Raw genomic sequence first — 21,314 nt, 5'->3', positions numbered from 1 at the left:
GCAGTCAAATGTTGACAGTCGGGGCCAAGATGATCGAAAAATGGCAGACCAACTACGGTGCGATATCCGCCAAATTAGTAAAACAATTGCGGCATTAGTCCTGCTGTCACCTTCCGAAAGAAATCCGTCAAGTTCCTCATTATTTTTAAATAAAATGCCGCCATTTTCGTTAGGATAAAACGGAACTCTCAACTTCTCCGCCTTTTCTCTCGCTATATTCTGTTATTCTTCTTCTCTCTAAGCTCATGCACTCCGCCGAGCCGATACTATGTGGTTACTACTGCAAACTTTCTTGCTCCGATCAGAGAGCTAGCGCGCGCAGAGAAGAAATTGAAATGCGGAATCTCTCCTCATTCCTTCGATCCTCTGCTCACAGCCTCTCCTCCCTTAACGAAGTCTTATCGGCCAACTACCATGTCTTGCCCCTCATATTCCTCACCGTCCTCATATTCCTATACCTCTACTTCTGCGATGAGCCCCTCTCGATCCGAAACCTCTGTCTCGCCTTCGTAGCTGCATTCATCGCCGTCAAAAAGTTCCGCCTTTTCCTCCCCCGGCGCCGGAGAGATTCCGTTCAATGGTTCATCGGAGACGTGGAGAGCCCGATTCCTGCTTCTGGAGGAAGGATTAATGATAAACAAGGTGTAGAATTGTACCCCAATGGGGACTCCTACGAGGGAGAATTCCATTTAGGAAAGTGCAATGGGAGCGGGGTCTATGATTTCTTCAAGCAGGGGAGATACGAGGGCGATTGGGTCGATGGCAAGCACGACGGCTACGGGATCGAGCGGTGGGCGCAGGGCATTCGATACCAAGGCCATTATCGCCGTGGCCTCCAGAACGGCTTTGGCGTTTGTCAGTTCTACAAAGGCGGAAACTATGCCGGCGAGTGGGTCGCCGGGAAGATCCACGGCCGAGGAGTGCAGAGCTGCTCTGATGGTAGCTACTACGTGGGAGAATTCAAGTTTGGCGTGAAGCACGGCTTAGGATTCTATCAGTTCAGGTATATTATCATGCTTCTCCATTTTTTATCAAATTTTTCATGATTCGTTGTTATTCATCAGAAATGGCGATAGATATGCGGGTGAATACTTCAACGGAATGATGAATGGATTTGGAATTTATCACTTTGCAAATGGTCATTGCTATGAAGGCTCATGGCATGAAGGAACACAGCAAGGTTTCGGAACTTACACCTTCGCAAACGGAAAAACTACATCAGGAGAATGGGACTGCGGGACTCTCAAGAAGCCCCTCTCTCCTTCGCACCCTCATGTTCACCGATCTGTACAGGTATAGAAATACTTTGTGTGCTTCTCTATTTGATTATTATATGAGTAATTTGAAATTATTTCTTGCTAGTGTGGAAGGAAAGCAGCAGAGAGCGCAATTCTTCTGCCTCGTGTGGAAGAGCAAGTGAATAAAGCAGTTGCTGCTGCAAATAGAGCTGCCACCGCTGCTAGAGTTGCAGCCATTAAAGCTGCGCGATACTGATCATTTGTGTGGTGAAGAACAAAACAAAACCTGGACTTCGATCTTGATTGTGCAGTTTAATTAGCTCTTATGTCTTGAAGGTATTAATGTGTTAGTTTGTTACCAGTAGGGTGTTCATTAGGCAGCCATGGTTTGTAATTGGAATGTTTTTAGTTGTCCCTTGTCCTTCTATTAGCGTTTGAATTTACACTGATACCCTAAATTTTATTAATTATTGAGCAAATTTAAAAATTGTAGAGATCATTATGATAAATTTTGCATTATGATTTATCAAAAAAAATATATTTTTTTTAATTAGATGGAGTGTTAAAGCTTTAATACGTACAAATTCGTCCTTATTCAAATCTGTGACCGTTAGAGTAAGCCCTTGTACATATATATTGAATCTCTATCTCTAGCTCTATGCTTTGCTTTGGAGCTAGATCAAATTTGATTTTTAGGTATCATTTATGCCTTGAAATTGAAATGTCAGCAGTGCAAACCTATCCTTTCGATTATAAATAAATCTACATTTTTACAAAAATTTCGTTTGAAATTTTATTTTTTATAAATAATTTATGCGTAATGGTTCTTTGAGTAATTTGCGTTAAGATAAGCTTGAATGCCTTTGAATTTATATTAAGATTAATGTCTTTATATGATATCATTAATTGTATTGATTTTAGTCTAAAATATAATACTATATTGATTTCAGTGCAAATTAAAGAACTTTGAAGTACATTCTGACACTTTTTGCATCATGATATTCTGACATAAAATTTATCTCGTTAAAATTGAAGAAGATCGTCAACATTAGTTTGATATAAACGATTTGAATTATATATATAATGAGCATGCACTACAATGATGTATGATGGAGTTTGAAGGCATCGATCTATAGTTTGGATAGTTTCATAACTTCAAGGAGAGAAGATTTGAGCGCATTGAAATCAAAAGTCGACAAGTAACGATTGATGAAGTTCCTCTCCTAAAAGAAGTGGAAAAAGTATGTATTAGAGTTGGCGTATTATTGAGATTGGCCTTAACAATTCCTTTAAGGGATGAAGTTGGAGATTAGATAACTTGGAAACAATGGATGACAGGATGAGTTAGGGGTGTCAACTTTTGACACGACCCGAAAATCCGACCCGGATCTGACCTGGAAAATCCGGGTTGGACCCGACCCGTTTGATAAACGGGTCGGGTTCGGGTTCACAAATTCAACCCGTTTAAAAAACGGGTCGGGTTAGGGTTGACCCGGCGGGTTGCCGGGTCAACCCGCGAACCCGTTTAATTCAAAAAAATTTGAATTTTTGCATTTCCCGCGCCTGCCCGAGCTGCCGCCCGCGCTGCCCGCGCCTGCCCGCGCTGTCCAGCTCGTGCCCTCCGCGTCGCCGTCCGTCGTCGTCCGCCAGCAGCGGGTTTGACCCGAATCGGGTCCGGGTTCGGATTTCCGACCCGTTTGCCTTCCCGGGTCGGGTTAGGGTCGACCCGTTTGAACCCGGGTCAGTTCCGGGTTCGACCCGAACCCGACCCGTGACCCGAAATTTACACCCCTGGGATGAGTACATATTTGATGACACCGAGAACGAATGAAGGGTAGCTCAAGCCATAAAATGTTTTGCTTAGGTTAGGATTGATTTGATATCGACAAAGATTAATATTGATAATGTATTTGAACGATAGGTAGAGAGCAGCATTTGAAGTTCTTGATACTATGAGTGCTCCAACTGAGTTCATAAATTAAAAATCTAATATCCGATGAATTTAATAATTCCAAAACTAGTTTGAGCGTTAAATTTAGGGTTATAGAGAAATGAAAATGATGGAAGCAACGACCACATACAGCCTAGGGGTTTTCGTCTTGAAGACTAGAGAAGGTTGGGTCAGTTCAAGTTCATTCACCTACACAGCCCGAACCAATTCATTTCTGGCAAATCCATTGATTCAAAGCTCAAATGTAGAATCTTAATGCCATTGGAAACATTGCAAAAAGCCAACAATAAATTTGAAATTTAAAAAAAAAAAATATAGGGACATTTAGGCCAATTAAGATAAACTCTCACACACATCACATACAGAAGACTCTAACCCGAGATCTCTTGGTTGATAGTTAAAGCTCCCAACCAATAGACTAAGATGAGCTATGTTCATAATCTATTTAGTTGTCAAAATAGTTTTAGAGCTTTAATGTTCACCTCTTTGCAGTTTTTGGATATTCCCAGCTTGATTTAACAATTATATGCTCAATCAAACAGACAAATGTGAGATCCCATCAAATATGCACATAGGAGATGATGAAATTTCAAAGCAGATATCTCATCTTCAATTTCATTTTAACAAATACCACAAATATTAGGAAAAGCAATAGTGATTGTCACTTACCTTAGCTAATGGAGCAGCATCAACTCATCCAGACCATAGGAACATAACAACCAAATGCACATCTACCATACACCTATAAAGCAAAAGCATAACTCTGCACATATAGTATAACTTACTTTATCTTTATTTACTCTTACCACTGTATAAAGTCATCACGACATTTACTACTCATAATTTTATACATACTTCTTCATTCATTTGTTGTTAACGAAAGGATAAACAAATATATCACAGATTAGAGCAGTGATACCTCACGGTTTATACAGCATGGAGTAGTCTGAAACGTCATAGCTAGACTCCTTTCTCGATCCTCACATTCCTTCTCTGAAATTTGTCATCTTCAATATCAAAATCATAGTTCCAACTCAGCTTTCCAATGATACCTATTCCGTCTGAAAATTTCATATTCTTAATCTCTTCTTAGCAAATGGGTTCTCAGGATTTCTCTAAGGCACCAACTCAATACCATCACCCAACATTTTCAATCTCGGCTCCACCATCAGCGAAAATCTCGCTTATAGATAATGGCACCTCATAAACCAGAGTCTAGCCCCCGCCCTCTGCTTAACCTTTACCAACTTAATTCTTTCGTATGTTCACAATCTCAAAACCTGTTGTAAAATATGGAACACACCTTGAGGTGTCGTCTCCAAGCTACCAACAGATCCCTAGTTATAAAGCTCAAAAATGAGTTGCATAACATTTCTATGAAAAACTCCATATCTTAATATCTTACCAAAATCAAGACTCGTCGATCACATATCTGCTCTCGGATTCATCATTCATCCCGAATATATTATTCTCTGCACTCTTAATGGATTAACACCCTAGTACCAATCATTCAAGACCTCTATTAGAACCCAACTCAAACATGTAAGTCTGGATGACTTCTATTCTATTCTTATCAATGAAGAGATTAACCTCACTGTTGAATCATCTAAAGCTCAACTATCTCCAAACCCATCCTATGCCCTCTACAGCAATCACGACAGAGGATCTCACGGAAGACCTAAATTCCAACCCAATACTTCTCCTCGAAACTTCACTCCCACTCAACCTCCATTCACACCCCTCATATGCCAAGATGCCCTTTATCAGAGTCTTACTCTTTCTCTCAATAAAAATTGGTCCATACATCAATTGGATGTATCTAACATTTCCCTTTATGATCCACTTCAAGAGACCATTTATATGACCCAACCCAAAGGCTTCCAATATCCTCATTGTCCAAATCATATTTGTCTTCTAAAAAAAGCTATTTAAAATCTCAAACAATCATCCATACAATGGTTCACTGCAACCAAATGCACATCTACCTTACATGTAAAGCAAAAGCATCACTCTGCACACATAGTACAACTTGCTTTATTTTTATATAATATTACCATTGTGTAAGGGAATCATGACATTTACTACTCATAATTTTAAACATACTTCTTCATTCCTCTGTTGTTAACCAGAGGATAAACAAATGCATCACAGCTTCTACAAAAATAGATCCCAATCTTGTGAAGTTAAGACCAATATTAGACTCTATATCTGTCAAAGACCAAGTTATCCTTTTATTATGTATCACGTTTAAGTAAGACTAAAGGTAATCTATATGAAAGAAATTGTTATTTAGATACAACTTAGAAAACCCCTTTCTATTGCACTGCATAAGAAACAAATGAATTGATGGGTAGTCTTCCATTGAAAGGGCTAATGATACCAAGTCCTGTTGATAAGTAATACATCAGTTCGGTTTCTAAGTCAAATTGAATGTTCAAATGGAAGCTCCGGCGCCCAGAGATGGCTCCGGCGAAATGACGCAGTCCTTCTCCAGTCCCATGGCCGTTGCTGCGAAGAGGAAGAGGAAAAGCACCACCAGGCAAGACCAGAAGGCCGCCCTCGCCATTTTTTCGCTTTTGGATTTGGATGGGAGGAAGATTGATAGAGGGAGAAGATCAGAGAATTAATTTATAGTGTAGCAGAGGAGTGGTGCCCACGCTTGCAGTTCGGTGGCGTAAGATGGATGGATGGAGAATTGAACGACGCATTTGGGAAGAAGAAAGGGTTTTTGAATTCTAACGGTCGTGTTTTAAAGGCTGCGTTATTATAAGTTGTAATATAAGGTTTAAACCCATTAATATATGCAAATGGCATCAGCTTTAAAATCGTTGAATTTATAATGAAGTTTTTGTGTATCCTTTAAAATATGATTTGATTGTTATTACACTATTTAATTGTACTAAAAAAGAATATTTATTTCCTTATCAAATTTTAAGAAAATATATTTCTTGTTATTAAATAGGATTTTATGTGAATATTTCTAAATTTTTATTAATTCCAAAACAGAGGTAATACCGTCTTATAATTCCATCTAGCAATTACTAGGTCCTCATTTGCTCTATTTCTGCTAAGGGAAATTTTTTTATTATTTATATAGCGAGCCATTTTTATTATAAGTTGTTGTTGTTGATATAAGTTGCTTTCTAAAATCATAGTAACAAAGCTATTGTCTATTGTAATTTTACTATCAATTTTATAAAATATTGCATTTGACATAAATTGATCCTAATATACCACTAAATTTAATAAATCAATATTATATTAATAAAAATAGAAATTTATAGTAATATCGTAATAAAAACTCTTAAAAATAAAGCATTAAATTGTAACTAAGGTGAAAAACCTTTAAAATGTTTTAATATATTGATTCTTTTATTTTTAAGTATTATTATTATTATTTATTTTTTGGTGCAATCGATACATCACCAAAGCTAAAGTAGAGGATCCGAATCCGCTTTTAAGATACAAGCTAAAGCTGAGCCAGACTCCACATTCTCAGTTGGGTAAAAAACAAAAGAGAGCTATCGTATAACATTATCCCAAATCCTAGTTACAAAGTTTATAAAGAGCGGTATCTTTGTTGGGCTTGATGGATTTGATTGATTGATTGGTTGCTTTGTAAGGATGGGCCCGTTTGCTTAGCCCAATTACGATAGTGGCTGTGGGCCAATATGTGCAGTGTGGGAGAGAATATTAGCACCGTCCACTTCCAAAGACGATGACCTCGGCACTGGTTTTTCCCACTATGTTGGGTAGTATGCTTTTGGTTGCCAAATTTGGTAATCGCGCAAGTCCATATTTAGGACCCTAAAAAGAGAAGAAATTATTATGTGCGGACACTGAATCTTTTAGTGGCAAATTAGAACATGTTATATCATACGGTACACAACCACAGTACACAACAAACAGGTGGCGTGACACATTCTGATTTGCCTTTGGATTGAGTCCTTATCCACATAATAATTCACGTAGAAAGAGAGAGAGGATTAAGGCTAATCATTATGTCTAAATTTTTATCCCCATTCAATTTTTAATTGATTTTATTTTAAAATTTTATTTGTTTTACCTCAAAACTAATTCATTGAAATTAATTTTATTTGATTTAAAATTGGCTCCATATATAGTACATATTCATGCATATTATTACTTGAAAGACTATTTATAATAATTAAAAAAGATTTTTACATTCTAGTTTTACACAAAAGTAAAAGATGCAGGAAACATCATATTTTATATGAAAAATCAAGCAATTAATGAAAAAGTCAAGAGGCCTAATCTAATTGAAATAATCTATTATGGATTGAAAGTTACAAAAAATTGATCTTATTGATAATTAGAGAAGAAGATATTACGAAATTGAAAGCATTTGGTTAGTCTCCTATAATTAAGGTAGAGATTGTGTGAGAAATAGAGGAGCGATGATAATGACAAACATAGGATTTCAATCAAACAAAGATAGTTAGATGATGGACGATGGTTGCATAACGATAATTGGACGATGGGGAATGAGCTATGACACCCGAGTGACACATTGTGAGACAACAACGATCACATGATGACAGTTGGATGATGATAGTAAGACTAAAAATATTATGAAAGCTGACTCAAAGTAAGCCTAAAAATACTATATGTTTTTATTCTTCATACTTGATGATGAATGCCATTTTGCACGCACTCTCTCTCTCTCTTTCTAGAGAGAGATTCCCAAGTATATGAATTTGAATTGGGCAAATTTAAAAAAGGATCCTCATTAAAGATTAATTAGGAGGAGCATGACTAAAAAAATTTAAGAAGGATCATAAGCACAAAAAGATTTTGCTTTTTTGATGAAAATAAGAAAACTCAAAACAATTTTGCGGTTTTCTTTAAAACACAATATCTTTTTAGTTTTCAACTTATAGAGATGGAGAGAGAAATAAATAGAGCCATAGAGAGGGTAAGAGAAAACGTGAGAGAGAGAGAGAGAGAGAAATAGAGAAGGAGAGAGAGAAATGGATTTTTTTTTTAATCAGGTTCCTTCTCCTAATTTAATCCTTAATGTGATCCTTTTGAATATTATCATGGTAATGCAAAGATACATTTTTCTAAGAAAAAAAAATATAATATTAAAGTTTTTGAAACCCAGAGAAGGGAAGGGAGAACCGGGAAGAATGGGTGGATGTGGGCCATGTGGTTCCTTAATGGCGAATGGATTAGATGAGAATATAGGATTAAATTATGTCATCACAATGGAGTGGTTATCCCAATTCTCTATTAATTGATTTAAAGCTTATTTGATTTCTAGTCGGAAAAAAAAAATTAAACTAAAATAATTATTATTTTCATTTATTTTATACATGAAAAATAAAATTATTATATGAGAAATTTAAAATTTATCATATAATTGGTTCCGAGAAGAAATCTCAATACTCTATTTTCATAAAAAAAATTAAATTAAATTTATTTTATTTTAGAGTGATGAAGTTCTTAAGATTTTTTTTTTAATTATTTTATTTTTGGGGTAGAGATAGAGATAGAGAGAGTAAGAATATGCACAAAAACGTGAGAGTAATTTAAAACATTGCATCTCTCTAAGGACCTATTCTGAATATATTTTATGAACTAAGATATATGTATACAGGATTAGTACTTAGGAGCGTCCCACGAAATTTTTAATATATATAAAGGCCTTAGTTGCCCTATTTAAATTGGGAATGAGAGATTGATTTGATGAATTGCTTATTGAAGAAAATTCTCACCCCACATGAGATGTTCCCCTTCTTATGAACATGAACTTTGTCCTATTTTTTTAATTATTTTTTCAATATGGGCTTCCATGTTTGTCATGTGAATCTTTAATAAATCAATGAATTGTTTGAGACAATTTTCTTCCTGTCTTCTCAAGCATTTTTTAGTATAAAATTTTTTTGAACTCGAAATTTTTTTACTAAGGCTTTATTTGGGTCGGCTTTTTTCTTACTTTCTAAAATAGCTTTTTAGTAAAAAAAAATTGAATTTAAAATTTTTATACTAGAAAGTAGTTTTAAAAAGCAGTATGAAAGTTATCTCAAACGAAACCTAAAAAATTAGATTGAAAAACAGTAAGGAAGTTGTCCCAAAAAAAAAAAAAGGAATCTGCCCCAAACAATGCTTATATCAAATTTTAATTTCTAAATAATTTAGCGATGATAAATGACATTATATCCATCAAAATAAGAAATAAAATATATACTTAATCAATAAATTTATTTAGTAAAGTTATAGATTATTATTTTATTAATTAATTATTGATGATTAATATATATTTTTTAACCAAAAGATAAATTTTCATTCAATAAAAGAATAATACAACAATAATTCAAATACTGACAAACCCAAAGTACAAAGCTAATATAAGTAACTAAAGGAAAGCATTCTCCAAAAAATGAAAAACTAGCGAAGAAGGCAAAGAAAGTCAATCGGACGTACTAAAAAAATAGTTAGAGGCTTCTTGCAATCACCGTGAAGCCAAACAAGGACATTCCATTGGAGGCAACAAGCCAACTAAACAGAGTATACTCACAAAAAAGAAAAAAAAACAAGCATCAACCCACAACCCAAACAGGCAACCACAGAGCACGAGAGCATGACAACCAAAATTGCCAGCAAGCCTAGGATGATTAATAATTAATATAAAATAATACAATGCACAATGGTGACTTAGGGGATGCAATATTTATTTCATAATACTCACCAAATAATTCCTCCTCTAATAATTCAATAAAATCCATTGAATAGACAAATAAAAATGATAGTGAAATTTGAAAAAGGAATGATGTTTTGAAATTAATATGCCTTTGCTTATACTCTTCACCATTATTTAAATTGGAGAAGTCATGTTAGGCATAATAGTCACACATTTTATCTTTGTTCTTAGGCGCTTTCTGTCCATCCATTCTCTATCTTTTTAAATATCAAAGAAATTCTTTATTTGTTATGTTACTATTAAATTTTGAGAGATATGCAAGTTGGCTATTTATATTTAGAGTCAACAAAATTAAACTATCCTTATATTGCATGTGCATTGTAGATATTTTCATGCTCTTTGCATCAGCGAAAATGTTGAAAAGTAAGGCTTTGTTTAGGACGACTTTCTTATTGCTTCTAAAAGTGGTTTTTTAATAAAAAAAGAAAAATTTTATATTAAAAAGTTGCTTTAAAAATCAATAAAAAAGTCGTCTCAAACAAGCCAAAATGTGATATAATTCGAATCATAAAGCCAAAGAAATAAAATGCATCTTATGAATCAAAATTTTCTGCAAAATTTTGCTCAATTTATGAATACTTCGTAATTCAGAAATTTTCTTAATTCAAATTATATAGTAGAAATTTTCATGTAAGAAATTTATTTGTATGATATTGAGTAAAAGATTACTCAATTCAAAGGTCATTAAAGCACTCAATTAAATTCAGGAAAACATTACAAATTATTCGATGAAGGAATAAAATGTAATTCTAAAAAATTATAAAACTATCTCATTGAAGAAAGCTTAAATATCTGAAGAATTATGGAGTTCAGATTGAGGATAAATGTCCGTGATCATTATGGTCATCGTCGTCAGACTTTCATCACCTAGTTGTTATCATCCGATTTTCGTCACTCATCCGCTATTGCCCAATCACTGTCACTTGATAAGTATCTATTGACCACTATAATCACCCTTCACAAATTCTTTATTGGTCTATACAACATTCATAAGAAGTTAAGACGAAAAATGCATATTTCGTAATGCGTCTTCTCCAAGAGAGATTATTATGTTCGGAGTCCAAACACAGAGAACTATTCAATTTTGTAACCGTGAACAATAAAAACACAGTTAATGTTCACCACTGTGCTTTTAATGTTCACACCTCCGTTTTTTATGTTCACAGTCACATAACCGAACAGTTGTCTGTATCCAGACTCTGCAAATAATAATCTCTCATTCTCCAATTACGTAGAATTTAGTAGAAATACAGACTTATGTAAGTTTACTTATACAATGAACAACTTCAACTATGTTAGACCCCTTGATTTTTTCCCTTTTTAAATTTTCTATATACAAATTTTGATGTTTATTCTAAATTATTTTTACCTATGCGTGTGGGATCTTCATTAAAGTTAAGACCTGAAGCTATTTTTTACTGTCATAATTATTCCAGCTCGCAATAAACCCCTTACAAATTTCTTTTTTATGCTAACCCCTTCAATAATCTCTGATCATATTCAAAGTGCTATTCTAATTTGATCTACGAACTCATTTTGTTGACTTTGACAACAAATATAATTTTAACTTATCAATAACCTAAAGCAACTTTTTTACAGTCTCTTAACAGAACGTTCAATAAAGGTTATTATTTTTTCCTTACCATTACAATGATAGGCTGTCACTAAAAGTTATTTAATTGGTCTGTGCCACCTAATGATTACAGACATTAGAGAAATTAACTAAGAATGCTTAACGAAATTAAGTCAATACCTAATTTTGAAAAGCGTTGACAATTTGGGTTTCTTCTATAATATATTATTATCTACTAAATTTTATTTACTGATTTAGGCTTCTTTTGAGTGGATTTTTTGCTATTTTTAAAGTAATTTTTTAGTAAAAAATTTAATTTTTGCATTAAAAATTTGCTTTTAAAAATAATAAGAAAGCCATCCAAAACGAAGCCTTATTCGTTAATATTAGAATTATTCTCCATGATATGTATGTAAACATCTCCGAAGTTTGTTTATATTATATAATTTTAATTTTTATTTTGAAATTATATGCCAATTAAATGGATGTTTTAGTATTAAAGCTTTTTTTTAGGATGGCTATAATATTTTGTACTGATGGTTGTGAAGTTATTGCAAGAAAAGTACTTTTTTTGAAAGTTTGTATGAATGTTTTAAATATGTTCTTTTTAAAAAAATAAAATAGTTGATTTCAAAGTAAAAATATATTAACAATTCTGATCATAAAAAGCAATTTCCCACCACAGAAATATTTGGTAAGCAAATGAAAAGTTGAAAAAAAGCAGCACTCAAATGAAGGCTTGCTTTGGGATTGCTTTGATCTTACGTCTTAAAGTAATTTTTTAGTACAAAAATTAAAATCTTTGTAATAAAAAAGCTACTTTAAGAAGCATTAACAAATAATTTTTCTAGCACAAAAATTTATTAAAAACAGTCAAAAAGTAGTACCAAAATTAAAATTGTGATTACACTCTGAAACACAAAATGATAAGAAAGTTGTCTCAAATGAAATCTAAGATTTCGTTTGTGACAACATTTTTAATGCTTTGTAAAACAGCTTTTTGATATTCAAGAAATTTTTGTACTAAAAAACTGTTTTAGAAAATAATAAGAAAATTATCCCAAAATGACTAAAATATACCAAAATATCATCAAGGGATTTAAATTCTCAAAGTTTTAATTATGAATAAAAGAATCAATATAATCAATTTCTTACAATGTTTTGAAATTTTGACAAAAATAATTAAAATATCACCCATAAATATTATAAATAAGCATCTATTCGCCAGCTGAAAAGAATTGAAAATTAGATAGAGCCTAGAAATCAATAGAATTATGGGATCTTCTCGATGATCAATGGCAATGATCATCACAACAATCACTGTCACTTGTCTTTTTCAATTATGAAAAAGAATGTACTACACAGTTCTCCTTGGCCTATTGGTTGAGGGTTTAGGCTTCTAATTAAGAGGTCTAGAATTCGAGTCAATGTGTATGTGTTGTATGTGTGAGTTTGTCTTAAATGACTTAAATGTCCAAAAAAAAAAAAAAAGAATTTACTTCTATAACAAAATAAATTGTTTTAATTGGGCCAAATCTTTTGATTTTATTTTTTTTCTTTTATGAGTTTATCACATAAAAGCTCTTGGCCCCATTTTATCTATGTTTGTGGATTTTTTGCAATGCTTAAACATAAAATATTTATTTTACCAAACTGTATATAAATCAAAATCCAAAAATTAACAATAATTTTTAGAAAATAAATTATAAAAAGAAGCATAAGCAACTCTTTGCATGATAACCTTTGAGGTCAGAAGGTAAAATTCATTACAACGAGAAATTTATTATATTTAATGAATTATGATTAATGCATACTCCAAAAATTATCTTGATCGGGCACGAATCTCGAGGCAAAAGCTAGTTGGAAACTTAAAAAATTAATTTTGGGAGCACCCGAACTCCGATTTCAGCGAGCTTACAGTCAAACTGAGCGTCTCATAAATATGAACCCAACTACACCAAGATCAACCCAATCCGAGCCCAAATGAGTCCGAATCAAGGGCTCAAAGCGCTGTTGGAAGGTTCAAACCGCAATTTGAGTTACCAAATGGTCTCCGATTTTGACGAGCTTATACTCGAATCAAACGGCTCGACGAGACGAATCCAACAAGCCCAAGATCGCCGAATTCCGACATGAATTAAGGCCTTCAAATGCCCAACGAACGGTGCATGATCAAAGGATTCGATATCGGCCGTCCATTCAAAACACTCCCAATTCGCCCCTGATCTCATGCCTATTTACGGGCTATGCCACTCCAGAAAAACTATAAATAGAGCCCTCATTCTACACCAAAGGGACTCAAGTGAAGAGAGAGAAGAAGAAGAGGAGAAAGGGGAAAAGGAGATTCCTCACCTCCTAGCTTGACCACCGCCGGAGCTCTTCCTGCCGCCTGAAGACGCCGGAACTCTGTCGGATTTTCAGGAAACTCTGGGAATTTGCACAACTTCCACGTGATGCTGAAATTCTTCTCATTTAACGATAGAGTTCCCTCCTGACGCCGAAACTCCGCCCAAGGGAGGCCGGATTTCTCCTCTGCCACCAACAGACGTCGGACTTCTACCCGACATCGGACCTTCACTCTTCGCCAAGTCTCTACCCGATGCCAGACTTCTACCGGTTTTCGACTGGACATCTATGCGAAAGATGCATTTCTTTCATTGCTGGACTTCTACCTGACCGTTGTCCTACTGTCTTCGTCGTCAGGACTACAAAGTCTTCCGACCGTTACCGTCGCCGCCGGACATCGATCTCCTGACTTGACGTCGACCGTCGACTACAGTCTTCCGACATCCGTCACCCGTTGACTACGGTCCTCCTAATTATGTCGCACGCGATACAAGTCTTCGTCGCTTGCTGACTACGGTCCTCCTGACTACGTCGCCCGCCGACTGCAGTCCGTTCTTAAGACGTGGAACATGTCAATAGTGATCTTGTTTACATCATGTTAAATGTACCCATAGATGTACATTCAGCTAGACTTCACCAGGAAGGCCTCATTGTAATTGACTGCAATATAGTGGATTATTCAAACTGGGTAGGCATCGTGGTTTTTCCCCTTTTACAGGGGTTTTCCACGTAAAAATCTTGGTGTCTGCATAATTGCTAGGCCTCTCTCCTTATCTGATGCGTGCCAGATTTTGATACAATGCTATGCGTTTAAATTATTCTCACCGCCGCGATACTCTGGACGCACAATTATATTATTATTATTAAATGATTTAATCTTATTTCATATATTTTAAATCTCATTAGTTTTTGCACAATTAAAATTTAAAACTAGCTCATCAGTTTCTTATTTTAAAAATATATGTCAAATTTAAAATATCAAATCAATTTAAATTCCCAAATATTAAGAAAGACAAATAACAAAATAAGAGTTATTATTTATTATTTTATTGTAATGATAATCCAAAATTTATTTGATGCTTTATTTTTTTAATATTTTTTATTTATACTAAAAAGTATTTTTTTCACCAGTTAAAAGATTATTTCTCATTTAACGTTTTTAAGATCAGTGTTGAAATCTATTCAAAGAAATCTGAAGTTTTATTTGTTGATAGTTTTTTAAAATAATTTTTAGTATAAAATTTTTTTAAACTAAATTTATTATAAAAATTATCTTTAAAAAATTATTCTCTAATGAATCCTAGTAAAAAAAGTGTTCTACTTTTTTTTTTTTAAAAAAAATAATATGTCAAGCATACATATACTCATTCGATAAAGTGATCGAAGCATCAGCATTCGCACACTTTGAGATTACGTGGTTGAATGCGAGCTACTGAAGTGAACAGAACAAAGTTCATTTATTGCATATTTGCCCTTTAATTATACTTTTATCCGCAAGATGGGACCATTCAACTTTTTTAATATTATCAACTTTATGCTTTGATTCGATGCATCACGTGTTTTTTTATTAAATAGTATTATCATATATTATTAGGGCATGAGTGAGTCAACCATGATTCCGAGCTTGATGCACTAATTCGAGTCAATTTTGAGACCGTTCCGACTCGACTTGTTAGCTCACAAATAAACTCATTTAAATTTTATTAATATAAAATTACTTAGAATATTGTTTATATTTAAGAGAGTATAAAATTATTAAAAAAATTTAAAAAAATGTCTTAGTTTATTATATTAACTACTTAATCATAATTATCATGTCTCTTTCGTAATGCATAAGCACCTGCTGAGCCGATCGGAACTCGTAAAATATGCTCTTGCTCGATCTCGAACTCCATCAATTAATCAAAGTTACAAGTCAACGAAGCTCACCTTGGTCTGTTGATTAGGATGTTTGACTACTAATTAAAATGTCTTAGGTTTAAATCTTACATATGTGGTGTTTGTGTTTGCTCTAATTGTCTTAAATGTCTAAAAAAAAAGTTACCGGTAGGGGTGTCAATGTTTGACACGACTTTAAACTCGACTCGAACCCGACCCGAAAACTCTGGGTTAGGGTTAACTCGTTTGTGAAACAGGTCAGATTCGGGTTCGTCTAGAAACCATGGAACAACCCATAATGACCCAACAAAAACACGTATGCACGCGCCTGCCCACGTATGCCCACATCACAACGAGTCTCGTGTCTCTTCGCTATCGCATATGCCCGCATCGTTGCCGCGCATCGCCCATTTCCTTATGAGATTTTGCTGAATAAGCACGAGAACGGAGGGCCGACGACAGACTTATGGGTCGGCTTGGGTTGACCTGAACTCGAAACGGGTCGTGTTCAGGTTTGAAAAACTGACTCATTTTCAAAAACGGGTCAGATCCGGATTTGACCCAACCTCGACCCATGACCTGATTGTGACAACCCTAGTTACAGGTTAAGCTCAAGATGACTCGAAAAAGGATTCGACTCATTGACACCCTGTGTGGAATTATTGATGATAGTCGTGATACTTTTTATAACCGGTCAATTAAGAATGATCTTTGCTCATTGAGACAAATTGGGCCTCGAGGTTCTGATGAAATTAGCCTATAAGCCTTTGTAAAAATATGCTTATCGCCCGCATAGAAAATAAAAATAAAAATAAAAATAAAATAAAAATCTATTGTTATCGCCCGCATAGAATCTTTGTAGCCGGCCAATAACGTGGCAGGAGAGACGCCCCGTAAATTAATTTTGCAGCCAAAAATTCAAAATTCATTGTATATATCTTCGTTATTCTTAACACTTACAAGCATGAAATGGAATTTGTTCTCGAGAAAAATTAGAGCACAAGCATTTGGAGATTCTATGCCACAGATCTCTGTCGCATTGCACACGAATCTTGAGGCTGCTCCCGCAAACCATAATGAACAGAATTTCATACCAACTTGCAATGAGATTCGTGTAAGTTTTGCTTGCAAGCTTGTTTCCTGGAAGGTCCATCCATAATCCATATACATGGATTCCGGCATCAGTTGTTGTTATAATGTACTCCAAAAGTGTCAAGATCAACCATATGAGAGAATCCAAGGCTAAAATGAAGTAATCACTATAAATTCATAATTAATTCATAAATCATTAATTTTTATTTATTTTTTAATCCAAATAAAGCCTATTTTATATCATTAATTAGAATAAGACAAACTATAATAAACACATCTAACTTATGGAGTCATGCTCTATATTGATCAAGAATTATTTCATTCATTTAGATTCATGTAAATATGCTCGTTAACGATGGTGAAACCATGGAGGCTGGAGCTGGCTCTTGTCTTTCATGATTTCAAAAAAGAATTATATACCTTTTTCTTATTTTATCTATAAATTTTCTTACACACACATATATTAAAGAAGTTTAGGCCGCCTTAGATTTTGAGCTAATACTTTCGCCCTTGCTCATTCAAAATTTTAGTTATGCCATTGTTTATTAGCACTTACTCTCTCCCACCATTGCCTCTTAATTAATTAGCTCCTCTCAAAGCTTACTGAAGTAAGATTCATTATTGTTGCATATCATTAGCTAACACATTTCATAAAATATGTTACATTTTGAACACCTCTCAAATTATTAATTGCAATATGTGTACCATTTTTAGTCGTAACGTAGTCATTAATCAACCACCACTTGGATGTTAATCTTAACTCTGAACTATTATTTGAAGCAACTCTTCGAAGGAATGTGGGTTTTGGATTCTTGTATTCTTTTTCTTCTTCTTCTTCTCATCCCCTTTATAATGCATATGTGATCGTGGATCATGTAGGATATATTCTTTCAAGGATTAATTATTCTGTGCGAAAGCCAAACGCCATCCAGAGACCAACAAAAATGTGCCACATCACCCGTGCATTCGGTACCGCGGCTCGGTACTACTCGATACCGCTGATGTGGCACATTCTATTTTGTCTGCGGGCGATGTTTTGCGTCCGGTCTCCACACATAATAATTTTTCTTTCCCTTTCAAGAGACCTTTACTTTTTAGAAATATTATAAACTACAATAAAATAATAATTTTCTTATAAAAAGTTAATATGTTAACTGAATTCTCGCACCCTAACACACAAATTAAGTAATATGTTGAATTTCAAACAACATGATATATAGTATATACAAATAAAAATAAGAAGAGACAACTCAAAAAAATCAATGCCTTCCACAGAACATTTACAAATAAAACTAATATTCACCATTCAAATTTCCTAAACAATATGATACATAAAAATATAGGTCGGCAAGCGAAAAAACAATTGGCTCAATATCATCCTTATGAAGCAAAGGTCAAGTTATTTATTTTTTTTTTTTTTTGGTTCATTGAACCACTGGCAAATCAACCTAAATAAACTTAGTTGGCCTAACTAGTCCACACTCTCATTTATTAAAGAAGGATTTCCACATTCTTCTTCATTATTATTACACGTACGGTGATGCCCCAATACAGATAAAAAGCTAAAGCTCACCATTGAACATCTCGTCATTATCATAAATATATCATAACACATCATACTCTCAAACGAGTAACGTTAATATATTCTTCAAAGATTATATACATTAATGATGTAAGAAAAACAAAGCACTAATCATCGCCAAACACGGAACAGCAATGCCATCAAGAACGATGTGACGCTGCCACGTTTGTCGATTAGAGATACTCTAAACAAAAGCGCACTAAGATCGTTTTTAGACGTTGGATCATGTGCGCGCGATCGTACCGACGCGTGCGCTCGAGAAGGGACCCACGTGCGGGGAGACAAAAACCGCGTTTCGGCATTTCCCAAACGGGAAGGGCTTAATTATTTACTAATGATTCGGAAAGCCGAGCTTGTAAGCAAGCTTAATTTAAGCTTTGTTAGTCGAGATTATTCATATTATATGACCGTCGTACTTAAGAAGTTGGATGCCTAAATATATTTGGGCGCAGTTATACACAGCAGTGAGATGAGCGATGAAATTCGGATTTAAATTGAAAGAAAAATTAAAAAATAATTTATTTATATTTAAAATAATTTGTTTTAAAGTTTTAATTTAAGTGAGATGAGAGCTATCTCAGTTGCTTTGACTTCGTGTGATCATGGGATCGAATTCAGGTCATTTGGGTTGCTAGCAAATTAAGTTTCAGTTAATATTTTTGACTTCTTTATTAAACTTCTTAGGTTCGGATATATTGGATTCGCATCGGTCAATTTTATGTTGATCTTGAACCTGAGACGTCAGCCCTTTTTGATGAGAGATTATTCTATGCGGACGCCGAACACAGCTCTCATCCGGATACCAACCAGAATGGGCCAAGTAAGCACTACCGAGCTCTGGTACCGTGTGGTACCGAGCCTTATACTTAGGCATCCAGACAACAAATTTGACCGCATAGAATAATTTTTCCTTTTGAGAACCCTAAATGCAACTGCAAAATAAACTTTAATGAATGAAAATCTTCATTTCATGTAATTCGCAAAACAATGCATAAGTAATAATTTCTTGTATTAATATTAGCAGGTCTGTGCTTGTATTATGAGTAGTAGACGTTGTAAATTATGATCTTGAGCTATTTTAGGAATTAATTTTTTTTTTTATGACCAGGGTGGAAGCAGCCCTATTTTTGAGGGGGACAAATTCATTATAAAAATAATTAAATATTAAAATATTATATATATAATATTATGAGAAGTTGTTTTAATTTTTTTTTTTAATCTTTATATTTGATCTAAATTTTTTTTTTAAGCTTCCAAATGCAAATAAAATGTCTATCAAAATAATCATCATATTTTCAGACAAAAAAAGTTAAAAAAAATATTGCAAGAATAGGGAAAAAAATACATAATTGATATTATTAATCAAATCCTACAGATTTTTTTTGCACTAATTATCTCACTTTCAAAAAGTATTTCTAAACTAAAGTTATTGCATAGAAAAATGAGCCTTCATTAATACCTATTTTCATAGCAATTAAAAAACAGAGAATACATATACATTGAAATTAAGAAGATAAAATAAAAAATGCAATGTATGACAGAGATGAATCAAATTGTTAGAATCAGATGGCTCAAATGTAAAGAGGACAACAACAATGGCAGGTAGGGGCAAAAAGGCTTTTTAAGGGTGAAAAATGATTTTTTATGAGGGGCAAAAAGGTTTTTTTGCTCTCCTATATGTTTTTTTTTTTTTTTGATGGGGGGCAATTGCCCCCCGGGTTACATGAGGTTCCGCCCCTCTTTATGACTATTTGTTGAAGCATCAACTTAAGAAGGCTGATCAATGAGATTTTTCAAATAATTTTTTGACCAGATTAACTGTAGAGAACCTCAACATATTTTGATGAGAAATTTATAAAAAAAATAACATTCAGCGAGCTTAGATGAACAACTATTAAATTCTATGTCATTTGAGACCAATATTAATGATAAAATTCTTTTTTTGAAGCGCAAATTTTATGTATTTTTTTAAACAACCCATTAAGACAAATTCTTACACACATAATATACACAAGACTCAAATCCAATACTTCTTGATTAATATTCAAAACTTTCAAACAATTGATCAAGATGAGTGGCGTTACAAATTATACGTAAGAAAATTTATCTCAATATTTTACATAATTTTTAAAAATTCTATAAAATATTATAGACATTAACAATTGTAAGAACTAAGAACCTTTCTTATGACAATCCGACAATGATGAGCAAGGCCTGTTCCTTCCACTCGAGCCATGGACGGCCGAAGTGGAAACCTGTCTCGTTTTTTGGGTTTCTTGTCGCTGGCTGGAGGTCCTGTGATGGCCAGTCTAACGACAATTCGACCAAGCTTTCTACTGCTCTTTTTGGCAACCAGTGCCACCGCCTCGGTTACGTGAGATTTATTCTGACCATTCTGATGACTGGGTTCATGCCTATTTTCTGAGTCTTATGGATTGTTTTTATCCCCTTGTTGTCTTTTGGTATCTCTTTCTGTAATTTTGATAGTTTTTGTTCTAAGTTTTTCTTCCTACAGATTACTTGTAATTGAATTTTGATTTTTAATACATGGACTTTCGGGTTCTCCCAAAAAAAGAACCTTTCTTTTTTCTCTCGAAATAGTAATAATCTCTTCACAAAGACAACAAATAGTGTATATTTGTTCCCTTTTTGAGTAAAAACCTATTCTCAAAGGCAACAAATATAAACTTTGTCAGCCAATCATAATTTCGCTATCTATTTGCTCTATCGGACGAGGTGCGGCTGCCTTCCATGTGCAAAGTTTCCTTGCTTTGCAAAACGCAGATTTTTGCTAAGTAATTTGGATTTTTATGTGTCATTTACGCAATGAATGATATGTTATAACTGTAAGTTTCAAGGAAAATGAAGCAGCGTTTCTTTAGTAAGGGCCTGCGTCGCCATTAAATTTATTGAATAAAAAAAATGGCACT

At 34.0% G+C, this 21,314-nt stretch overlaps 1 protein-coding gene across 1 annotated transcript; it reads left to right on the top strand.

Annotated features, from left to right (window-relative positions):
• The first annotated feature begins 245 nt into the window (after positions 1-245).
• Positions 246-1,609, top strand: LOC110106412 (phosphatidylinositol 4-phosphate 5-kinase 3-like). Its single transcript, XM_020836318.2, has 3 exons — positions 246-1,003; positions 1,065-1,293; positions 1,363-1,609. Exons 1-3 carry the CDS (start codon positions 246-248, stop codon positions 1,492-1,494), a joined length of 1,119 nt encoding a protein of 372 aa, XP_020691977.1. The 3' UTR covers positions 1,495-1,609.
• Positions 1,610-21,314: the final 19,705 nt, after the last annotated feature.

Source organism: Dendrobium catenatum, unplaced genomic scaffold, assembly GCF_001605985.2.
Source record: "Dendrobium catenatum unplaced genomic scaffold, ASM160598v2 fragScaff_scaffold_1263, whole genome shotgun sequence".
NCBI lineage: Eukaryota > Viridiplantae > Streptophyta > Magnoliopsida > Asparagales > Orchidaceae > Dendrobium > Dendrobium catenatum.
This window is presented reverse-complemented; position numbering and strand designations above follow the sequence as displayed.

Excerpts from the sequence above, each read along its gene's own strand:
- LOC110106412 (XM_020836318.2), top strand. The coding sequence starts at position 246 with ATGCACTCCGCCGAGCCGATACTATGTGGTTACTACTGCAAACTTTCT. Across the intron at positions 1,004-1,064 it reads TTAGGATTCTATCAGTTCAG|AAATGGCGATAGATATGCGG; the intron begins GTATATTATCAT and ends GTTATTCATCAG. Across the intron at positions 1,294-1,362 it reads ATGTTCACCGATCTGTACAG|TGTGGAAGGAAAGCAGCAGA; the intron begins GTATAGAAATAC and ends ATTTCTTGCTAG.